Source organism: Ailuropoda melanoleuca, chromosome 13 (assembly GCF_002007445.2).
Source record: "Ailuropoda melanoleuca isolate Jingjing chromosome 13, ASM200744v2, whole genome shotgun sequence".
In the NCBI taxonomy this organism is placed as follows: domain Eukaryota; kingdom Metazoa; phylum Chordata; class Mammalia; order Carnivora; family Ursidae; genus Ailuropoda; species Ailuropoda melanoleuca.
Window position 1 is genome coordinate 9637401 of NC_048230.1, and position 10888 is coordinate 9648288.

A 10888-nucleotide genomic window follows, 5' to 3' on the forward strand; every position below is an offset into this window, starting at 1 on the left:
GGGGGGGGCGGTGCGGGTGGGAGCCGGGCGGCCGGGCCTGGGGGCCAGGGCGAGGAGCGCGGAGGGGGCCGGCGGGCTGGCGGGGAAGCGGCGCGGGGCGGCCACGTAAGAGCGGGAGCTTGGGGGAGGGGGTGCCTGCAAGGTGCTGGAGGCGGAGAGCAGGCAGGGCTCCGGCATCCCCCCCAGACTCCCACCAATCAGGTCATGGGGAGCCCAGCAGCCTCCGACGCCCCCACCCGCCCACTCCCACATGAACGTGTGGGGACAAACAGCGGGCAGACGTGTGACTCGGCCCATGGGACCACAAAGCCGGGGCCATCAGTCTGGGGCAGGACTCGTGTGTCCAGGTCGAGGGGAGAGGACAAGAAGCAGGCTTTGGCCCCAGTGTGTGTCCCCGGTCTCTTGCCGGGGCGCTGTCTGCAGACTCACTGCAGAGCGCAGGCCTCGGGGAGGGAGCGCTCAGGGGGCTGGGCCCTGATTCTCGGGACAGCCCCCTTCAGTCCCCACCCAGCTAGGGACGTTGGGTTAATAGGCACTTAGACGCAGGACCCCTGCCTGAGAAGAGGGAGGGGGCACCCATCACCTCTGAGTCAGGGACAGGGCCACACTTGGGCCTGGTGAGTTCCAGGAGGCTGGCCAGCCTAGTGGCCTCCCTTGCATCCCCTCCCTGGCTCCAGCACTATCCCCGTTTATTTCCCAGCTATTCTCCAGAAAGGGTTGATTTCTGTGCAGGGAGTGTGGCGTCCAGGAGAATCTGCAGGTAGGACACATCCTAGGTACCTCTAAGTTGCCACACCCAGAGAGAGGTGGGGACTCTTCTTGCATTCCTTGCCCTCTCTTCCTCCCTCAGGATGCCCCCCTCCCCACCTGCTTGTGCTGGTTATGTAATTAACCCAGCTGAGGCTCTCTGCCAAGCCAACAGTGTCCAGGGATGCCTGAGGGGCCCAGGGCCTGGAGGGATTTATGGGGAGGAGGGACCGGTCCTTACCCCAGTGGGAAGCCCAGGGAAGTGGATAAACACCTGTTGGGGAAAGGACACCACATGGGGCAGAAAGGAGATCAGGGTCCTGGTCTTAGTTGATAGCTCAGCGACTGTGTGGTCTCCACTTCCCTGAGTCTCTGGTTTTGGGTTTCGGTTTTATCTTCAATAAAACGGGGAGAAGAGTCTCTCTCTCTCTCTCTCTCTGTCTCTCATACACACACACACACACACACACACACACACACACACACACACTACATGTACGAGAACAACAGTGGATGGTGACCTTTCCTGAGACTGCTAGGAGTCCTGTTGAGATTTTAGAAAACCTCAGATGACTGAAGGATCCCTGTACCTCACAGTGGCCACTGTTCATTGAACACCTACTACTGTGGACACTGGGCTTTACTTTTCATGACATTGCTTTCATGACATCACAACACCCAATGAAGTGCCTTGCCCAAGGCCACACTTTAGGTGGCAGAGCTGGGAATCAGACCTCGGTGGGGCTCACCGCAAATCCAGCCCAATGTTTTACTATGCTGTATGCACATAGACCCAGTGGACTGGATTTTCGGAGCCAGCCCAGACTGAGGTCCATTCGGCTGTGAACTGGGTATATATGAAAAGAACACGCATCCACAGAGAAGACCCGCACAGATGCTGAAAAGCATGGCCCTGTGGGAATCCAGCACGCCCATCTGCCCTGGGCGCATGTAGCAGGCGCTGGTGTTACCCTCCTGCCAACAGTCCCTGGACGGGCAGGCTCAGGCTTGTACCCGCCTCGCTGGTCACCATCCCCAACAGAAGGAGAAGGCAGCTGGTTAGAGGTTGACTTGGATTATCTCAGAAATAGGGGCTATTAACCCCACTTCATATATGTGCAGAGCATAGCTCGGATGGGGCAGGGGACCCGCCCTCTGACCATAGCTAGGAAACGTCATAGCTGGGGTTTAGACCTACGCTCTAGAGTCACCAAAACTGAGCAAGCAAGGAGCGAATGAACCCAGAGCAAGGTCCAAGCCTGTAGCAGCCCTTTCCTGGGCAGCTGCTGTGTGCCAGGCCCTCTGAGCCTGGGCGGGGGGGGCGGGGATGTCCAGGAATGAGACCCAGCCCTTGGTCTGTAGGCATGCACCAGCTGGAATCCCTGAACTTGGAGGTCGGTGGTACTGCGGTAGCTGCCATCGCCAGCTGTGTGTCCTTGGGCCCACTTCCCGCCCCTCTTGAGTCTTCTCTAAAGTGGGAATGCCTCCTATCCCCGGGGGATACTGTCCTGACGCGGGCTCACCGTGTGGGGGTGCTAACGTGAAGCACTCCATAAGTGGTGGGCTCCAGAGCCAAAGTGCTCCTCGGGTCCAGGGCTCTCAATGGGGACCTTTGGAAATAGGGGATGTTTCTGGCCAGCATGGCGACTGGAGTGGGCTGCTGGCAGGTACCTCCTGGCAGCAGGACTGTAAGACGTCCTGCCCAATAAAGAACTCTCTCCACAAAAGGCTGGGCGTGCCTCCGTCAAGACACACTGGACTCGGCTACCCCCGGGCTCTGTGGGAAAGCTCGGATTGGAGCCAGTCTAGTGTGCGCCCCACTCTGCAGCCTGCCTTGGCTGGGGGCGGGGGCTGGGGGGTCAGACCTGGCCAAGAGTCAGGTCATAATACGGGAAAGAGTGATTCCCACCGGTGGTGGGGCGGGTGGTGGCGGGGTTGGGGGGGGACGGAAGAAGGGAGGATGGAGAGACTCAGGATAGAGGCAGCTAGGTGTTGTGGGAAAGGGAAGGTATGCCAAGGGGCAGGAACAGCTGCAGCCGAGTCCCCAGGCGGGGGAAGTACAGGACAGATCCAGGGAAAAGCGGGCCCACCAAGCCCACCTCTTGTCCCCACAGTCCAGGTGGAGGCCGCAGAGGGCCCAGGGCAAGCAGGGGCAGCAATGGTGGGTCCTGACGGTGGCTGAGCCCCCAGCCCCTGGAATATGCAGCCCAGGGGAGCCCCAGGCAGCGGCGAGGACGCGGTGGCGGAGCGGGGCGGGAGGCATGGTCTCCACCTACCGGGTGGCCGTGCTGGGGGCGCGAGGCGTGGGCAAAAGTGCCATCGTGCGCCAGTTCCTGTACAACGAGTTCAGCGAGGCCTGCGTGCCCACCACTGCCCGCCGCCTCTACCTGCCTGCCGTCGTCATGAACGGCCACGTGCACGACCTCCAGATCCTCGACTTCCCGCCCATCAGCACCTTCCCTGTCAACACGCTGCAGGTACGAGGGCCCACTGGAGCGGCCAGCCGGGGGGTGGGGGGTGGGGTGGGGAGCTGGACTCCCACCTTCTCCGGGCCCTGTCCCCCTCCGAGGGCTCGGAGGGTGCCGAGCCGCACCACGGGCCACCCCGCTTAGAGCCGTCATTTGTGTTCCACGTATATGTCATGAGCGTGTGGTGGGTGGGGCACCAGGGCAGAATGGTGTGCAAACAGACGTCCGGCGTGCTCTCCAGGGTCTGCCTGCCTAACTCGCAGCTAAGAGGACAGGCAGCGATTACCGAGTACAGTGAGTGTGTGCTTGGCGGCCTGTGTCTGCTAAGTGGGACTGGGTGGCGAAGGGTCAGCGGCAAGAAGGGCAGGAACACTAGATGCCTGTTAGTACTCCGGGCTCTGCCCACCGTGGCCTCAGACCTGTGGCGTCTGTAGAAGGGACAGCAGAAGGAAAAGCCAGGGCCTGGGAAAGGTGGGTCCTGGGAGACTGGAGGCCCCAAACAGTCTTTTATGCAAAGGCCTTTCTTTAAGTGATGCTCTGCCCCTGACCTCCGGACTGGCCCACGGGGCACCCTTTCTGCAGGGGTTGGATTCCCATGCCCCAGTGCCCTGGCTGACAGTGCTCCTTTCCGCAGCCTCCAGGGACCACGTCTTCCTTCCCTCTCTCTCTCTGTCTCTGGCTTGGCAGGAGATGGGGTGCAACCAGGGGCTCAACTCTAAGACACATTTGCTTACCTAAGGAAGCCCCTGACCAGAGCGTTCAGAGGTTTCTCTGGAAGGACGGGCAGGGGCCACGGCTTGGCCTGTTGTGACCGCAGAGTCAGCCATCTCTGGGGCAGGGACTCAGGCTCAGCACCGTCTCAGCAACTCCGGGCAGGAGGACCGTGGCCCAAGTCCAGGGACACTCGGCTGTCCCGTCACAGGTGTGGGGGATCCACACCAAAGACAAAAGCCAGACCCACACATCTGCCCCTTGGAAACCACGAGGTCAGGGCTGTGTCCGGGGTCAGGACCTTGTGCTTCTTCGCAGGAGACTTCAGCAGCAGACCCCGTCCCAGTCCGGCTCACTGAGCTTTGCTTACTTTTTCACAGTTTGTTGTAGATTTCATTTTAATTTAATTTGAATTTCGGAATAGATAAGACACAGTTTAAAAATCCGATCTTTGTTAAAAAAAAAAAAAAAGTAGAAGAAGAAGAAGAAAGAGGGGAAAAGTCCCCACTGTAAAAAGGTACACCCAGAGAAATCCAGTCCCACCCTGCCCTTTTCACCCTGATTCTCACCCCACTCTCGATGGCCATCCTCACTGGTTTTTTATTCACACTTTCAGTTTCTTTAGACAAATAAGAAAATATGCTCTTATTCCACTCCTTTTCTTACAGAAAAAAAAATTTTTTTTTTTTGTTCTCCACCTGGTCTTTTTGCTTTCTGCTATAACCTGGAGATCTTCCCCGAGTGCTGGTATCTGAATGTCGGTAGCATGGCTGCGCTGAACCCCCTGGAGAGATGGACCCTGGAGTCCCCTCTTGTTGGACAAGTGGGCTGTTGCCAGTCTGCCACACCGAGAGCCTTGTTCATAATCTCTCTGCACACAGGGAGGCGTATCTGTGGAATCGAGCCCCAGCAATGGCATTGCTAGGTCAAAGGATGAATGCAGCTGGATTTGGAAAGGGAGGTTTCCCTCCCCTTCTTAGGAAATTTCGTATTTTGTGACCCTGTGTGAGTGCTGGTTTCCCTACAGCCTTGCCATCAGAACATACTGTCCAACTTTGGGGGTTTTGACAGTCTGATAGATGAGATGTGATATTCTCAGTGTAGTTTCGGCTTGTATCTCTGATGATGACTGAAGCTGAGCATCTTTTCACAGGCTTAAGGGCTTTTGCATTTCTTTTTCTCACAACTATTAAGGCCTTTGCCCATCTTTTCTGTTGGGTTGTTGCCCTTTTTCTTCCTGATTGATCCTGAGTTTTAGACTGTCCTGGATGTCCTGGAGCACAAGAAAGGGACTTTGAGCAGAGAAATACTGAGAAGGGACCTTGCATCCCCAAAGATCAAATATAAAAGCTAAGAATCTCACGGGCCACTGTCCGAAAAGAGAAATACATTCTTCCCCAAGACCAGCTGAGAGGCCAGGAGAGTGCTCTGAGCCTCGCTGTTCCCCTACAGCCCCTCTCCTATCAGAGGGTGAACCTGAGGTTAGAGAAACGAGCAACAAATGCAGGGTCAGTACCCAGATGGCCAAGCTTCCCTCAGCTCCCGGGTCCTTAGAACTGGATTCAGTTTCCACGGCTCCTCCTCTGTCTTGACATGGCCCCAAGATGGTCGCTTACAGTCTGGAACCCTGAACAGCACGAGCTGGAAGGAAAGCTGAGCTTTCCTGCTCCCTTCCTTCAATTCGGGGTGAAGGCACAAGGCAGAGAATTAGGAGCCTTCTTCCTCTCCCTCTTAGGACCCCCCAAAGAGCAGTGGGCGGGAAGGCAGCCTGGAGGCCCCCTCGAGGAGGAGCGAGGAGCCTGTGGGGGGAGAGGTGGGGCTGTCACCCTCAGAGGCTGGCAGCTCTTCCCTCTCCCCAGCCCAGAGCTGGAAGAAGGTGGGATCCTCTGTGCCTGTTTCCCCATTGCTCCCACTTCCTGCTGCCCTCCACTCCTTGTGGAGGTGAGGGGAGGAACCCCAGGCCCCTGGGGGTCCCACGCTCTCAGAGGGCACCACGTCCAGCGGCTGGAGTGCAGTCTTCCCTGCTTCCCTGGCCTGAGAAGCCAGCCCCTGGTTCCCGGAGGCTTTAGATATGTCCCCAACATCTTCCCCCTGCAGCAAAGTTATAACTCAGCACAAAGAAAAGATGCCACATCATCTCCCAGGGGAAGTCCACTGCTGCAGCTTCTAAGCCTTTCAGTCCGGGAGTGCTTTTCTGGAGCCGGACTGAACTCTCCACCACGGCCGCCCGGCCACCGGCATCTTTCCTCCTTCACTCCTGCTCTGAGGTGGAGAGCCAGCCGTAGTCCTCCAAGCCTGGCCCCTGCCCGAGGCAGCTCAGAAGCTGGCAGGGCACATGCCTGCTCCTCCGGCGCTTTTGCCTGGGCCCTCAAGGGAGACGACCCTGGTTCCCTCTGTCCTTGGAGGCCTGCTCCTCCCCCAACTTCAGAGACCCCCTTCTTTCCACACATCAGCTGCCTTCGGCTGCTCTTGCGTTTGCCATCTGCTGGAAGGTTAATCAGCTAATTAATCTCTTAGGGAACCTTCTCTTTAGTACACTCAGCCTTTCCTGAGGCCTCTTCCTCCGGAGCTTCAGCCCTTTCCCCAGAATTTGCCTTGAGCATTCAGGAAGCTCTGTCTCTCTGGAGCTGCCCTTGGGCCCTGGTGTCTGTGAGCCCCCACTATGCAGTCAGTCTCAGTCTTTTTCTCCTTGGGGGCCTTCTCCTTCTCAGCCCCGAGGGCAACGTAGAGCAAACAGAAGGGCAATTCCGGGTAACAATCTAAGGGCATTGCTATAGGCAGGAGTTGCATTGATCCCTGCACAGAACAGGTGGGGTTCAAGGCCACGGAGAGCTCACCAGCCTTGGTAGTGCGATCAAAGAGCCTGCTAAGAGTCAACACAAAAACGAGGAAGGCCTGGCTCTGGCCCTCTCAGGAGCTCATAACAGAACTAGGGAACGGGGGATGGAAACAACTCTAACCAAGGTAGAATCAGGGTATTCTTAGAACACAGGAAATGAAGGGAGTAGTCCCCTGCTTGCAGGAAGACTTCCTGGGGGAGGAGGAAACATTTAAACTGGAAGACAGGATTTCAACAGATCCAACAACTAGCCCAGAGGCCTTGGCTCTTAGAGGCAGGCACTTAGTATGTGTACTTGAACAAAGGACCGAGTGGATGGATGAATGGGTTGGGCGATAAAATGGCACAAGGCAGATCTCAGCTCCAGATGTGCACAGGACAGTGAGTGCCGCTGCAGAGGTCAGGAAGCATGACCTGCCCTATCCTGGCTTGGAGGTGGGGAAGCCACTGCACTGAGCTCCTCGGGTCTGCTCTGGGCCAGGCCTCCTGGGGATGGGGGGCTGTGGGAGGCTTAGGGTGCAGTGGCAGGTGGGAATGCCGTGTATGGCTGGAGGTGGCTGGGGGCAAGGGGAGCCCTCGGGCTTGCTCTGACCTTGGCACTGGCTGGGGCTGTTGCAGGAGTGGGCAGACGCCTGTTGCAGGGGACTCCGGAGCGTCCACGCCTACATCCTGGTCTATGACATCTGTTGCTTTGACAGCTTTGAGTACGTCAAGACCATCCGCCAGCAGATCCTAGAGACGAGGTGAGGGGCCAGGATATAGTCCATTACCACCTCACTGGGTGCCCCAGTTGCCCTGGAAATGGTGCAGGGGGGGAGGGTGGGGCACTGGTGAGGTACCCTCTGATTCCTGCACGTACATTCAAACACGCACACGCATTTTACTGTCCCATTCCTAATAACTCACTTTGGGATTCTCACCATGGCTAGTCTAATGCAGTGGTTAAGAGCAGGGGCTCTGGGAACAAAATTGCCAGGGCCACTCACCTGCATCACTTTAAGCCAGTTAACAGATAAGCCTCAGGTTCCATATCTGTAAAATGGAGATAACAATAGTACCCACCTTTTAGATCAGTTCTGATTAGAGAATATAAAGGCACCCCGAAGGCTGAGCGCTGCCCCCGGAACAGAGGTATGGTAGTAGCAGTCTGGACCAGGCAGTATTGACCTGCCCTTCTTGAAGTCCAGGGGTTGTGAGACCCGAGTGCGGAGTTCTGAGATCCGCCCCCTCACCCCGCAGGGTGATCGGCACCTCGGAGACGCCCATCATCATCGTGGGCAACAAGCGGGACCTGCAGCGCGGGCGCGTGATCCCGCGCTGGAACGTGTCGCACCTGGTGCGCAAGACCTGGAAGTGCGGCTACGTGGAGTGCTCGGCCAAGTACAACTGGCACATCCTGCTGCTCTTCAGCGAGCTGCTCAAGAGCGTCGGCTGCGCCCGCTGCAAGCACGTGCACGCCGCCCTGCGCTTCCAGGGCGCGCTGCGCCGCAACCGCTGCGCCATCATGTGACGCCGCGGCCGCACCCCGAGCGGCCGGCGAGGGGCCTCCCCCGGGACTGCGGGGCTCGGGCGGGGAGCGCCGGGGGAAGGACTCTGACCGACCCGGCCTGGCACGCCCCCGCAGCCGCGCGCCTCGCGGGGAGACGCGGAGGCCGAGAGGGCGCCTCCTGCAACTGCCCGGTCCGGCCCCTCTCCGCATCGGTCTTCTGGGCCCGCCGCCTTTACTGCTGTAGCTAGCACCGTGCCCGGCTGGGCCCCAAGGGGCGCCTTGGCCTTTTGGGATCGGGAGGGAGAGCGCGGGGCGTGGGGGTGGGGAGGTGCTGCCTTGGCCGGGGCCCCCACCCGTCTTCTCCAGAGAGTGTGTCTGTCATTGCCCTGCGTCTTCTTTCCCCATGTCTGTCTGCCCAAGCGTCTGTTGGTCCTGAGCTGTCTTACCCACCCTCCGGTCCACCTTCCTGCCCCCAGCTCCGTTTACAGGGCTCTCATTTTGTTCATCCCCTTGTCGCAGATCCTGGCAGCTTCTCTGTGAGGCCAGCCTTTGGACCTTCAGCACCACCGGCACAGGGCAGAGAGATGCGGGTGGCCCAAGGACCGTAATCGGGGTCCGAGGGTTGAGGTCCCAGGTCAGTCAGGAGAAGGCTGAGCTCTCCCCCTTCCAGGGAGATCTCCCCGCCCAGCAGCCCCCAGAGACACAACAACCTACCTTCCAGCCTTAACTCGATGGTCCATCCCTGCCGGGTGCCCCTCATCCCCTTCCTGACCCCAAAGCCAGATCACCCCGTGGGTTGAAACTTTTTTTTTCTTGACGGAGTGTGGAGAGGGAATCCCCCAAAGGATAAATTTATTTCCATGATGCCAGGTTCCAGCCCTCTATTCCCTCCTGTGATGGGTGGTCTGCAAGATTGGGGGATGTTGGGTTTGCGGGACTGGTGGTGGGCAAGGTGGTGTCCCGAGGTTGGGGGGGGGGTTAGGTTGTGCTAGTGAGGACTCTTATCTCCCCATCCCACTCCAATCTGCTGCCCCAGACCCTGCCTGCCTTGAATCTCAGATTTCTCTGATAAATCTGGGGAGGGGCAGAGCCAGGAAAAGAATTATGGGGACCCCTGTGCTTGGGGGGAGGTATGCCCACACCCACACCCTAGATAGAGGCCCTCAGGATCTGATGCCCCCTTGTCCCAACACCAGTTGGCCCTATGCCCTGACTCACTCCACCCCATTTTCTCCGGCTGCCTGGCCGGTTTCTACCTCTCGTCACCGGAGCTGATCACTGTCAGTTTTGTATCGATTTAGAAATAACAAAATTCATGAAGATACTAGGAGCAGCCTGAGGGATTACTGGGGTACTTGGAGGGTGGGAACAATGGTGCGTGTCCCCTGCCCCTGGCTGAGTTCTCCTTGAGGCTGAGTCCTGAGCCCTGCTGTGGTGGGAGGATAGGAAAGTCCCTCATTAGAAGAGGGGCAGATAGATCAACCCAGCCTCAATGTAGCCAAGCTGCAGTGTGTAGACCAGAAAATCAGGTAGCCCAGAGTGGTGATGGAGCAGAATCTGGGGGAGGGTTCACGGGTAGGGAATTTATCCAGATCCAGTGTGAGAGGGAATCTGATTCTCCCTTCCACTTCCCCAGCTGATTCTCCCTCCACCTGTGGGGTGTAGCACAGCCCTGCAGTGACTGCCCTGACCTTGGGTTCTAGTCCCTGCTGTGCTGCATGACTTTGGGCAAGTGACCTGCCCTCTCTGAGCCTCCCTCTGAAACAGAGGAGGCGGCTCCCCTTCCCCACACCTTGGAGTGGCTGGGAGGGTAAGGAAGAGGGCCTGCCCCCTTTTATCCCCTGCATCCCAGCCCCCTGGGTCACCAGGGGGATGGGGTGAGGGATGGCAGCATCTCACCTGCCCCATCACTGTCACCCCCAGCTGAGGCACCTGAGGTAGACATGGGGGACCCAGGCCTCTGGCTGCCCCTTATGGGAGCCATTGGAATGTATCGCCTGGCGGGCCCCCCTCAGCCCTTCCACTGCACTCCAGGTATTTGATTTTGATTCCCTCCACCTCCATTCTGAGTCTCTGTCCTCCCCCCCCACCAGAGTTTCCCACCACAGGGTCTGGAAGTGTGTGTGATGCCCATTGCGCTGTGATCGGAAGTCGGATTAAAAATCAGGGAGTGTTTTCCCTTGTTTCTGTACAAGGTGTTGTTGGCTCAGTTCCTGCCCTGGAAGGGAAAGGGCTCTCCTACAGGGCCTGCCTGTTGAGCTCTGCTGTGGAAGGACCGTCAGGGTGATGAGGTTGCTCTGAGTCCCAGAGCCTGGGGCAAACAGGAGAACTAAGAAGAGTTTGGGACTCCCCCCTCCACTTAGCCTCTGAGCCCTCCCACGCTGATCAAAACCATCCTGAGGGGAAGTGAAGATCTCCCCCCGCCGCTTCGGGAAAACTTTCATAACTGGACTCGATCTCAGCTCCTGCTGCTGTGGCTGAGCCTCTGCAGCCCCTTCGTGGCTGTAGATGTGACAAGAACACTCTACGCCATCTCTCTTGACTCCGAATGATCTCAGTTCCCAAAACCCAGAGCAAAGCTTTGAAGTCTTAAAGGCTTGTGTGTGTCCCTGTCCTTGGTGCTGACACGCTACC

At 58.1% G+C, this 10888-nt stretch overlaps 1 protein-coding gene across 2 annotated transcripts; it reads left to right on the forward strand.

Annotated features, from left to right (window-relative positions):
- Nucleotides 1-57: 57 nt before the first annotated feature.
- On the forward strand, nt 58-10445 carry RASL10B (RAS like family 10 member B). Of its 2 annotated transcripts, XM_034640696.1 has the most exons (4): nt 58-760; nt 2862-3224; nt 7384-7508; nt 8005-10445. In XM_034640696.1, exons 2-4 carry the CDS (start codon nt 3009-3011, stop codon nt 8273-8275), a joined length of 612 nt encoding a protein of 203 aa, XP_034496587.1. In that variant the 5' UTR covers nt 58-760; nt 2862-3008; the 3' UTR covers nt 8276-10445. The 2 variants fall into 2 exon arrangements, with proteins under 2 accessions (XP_034496587.1, XP_019659752.1); XM_019804193.2 differs by having other exon boundaries at nt 58-3224.
- Nucleotides 10446-10888: the final 443 nt, after the last annotated feature.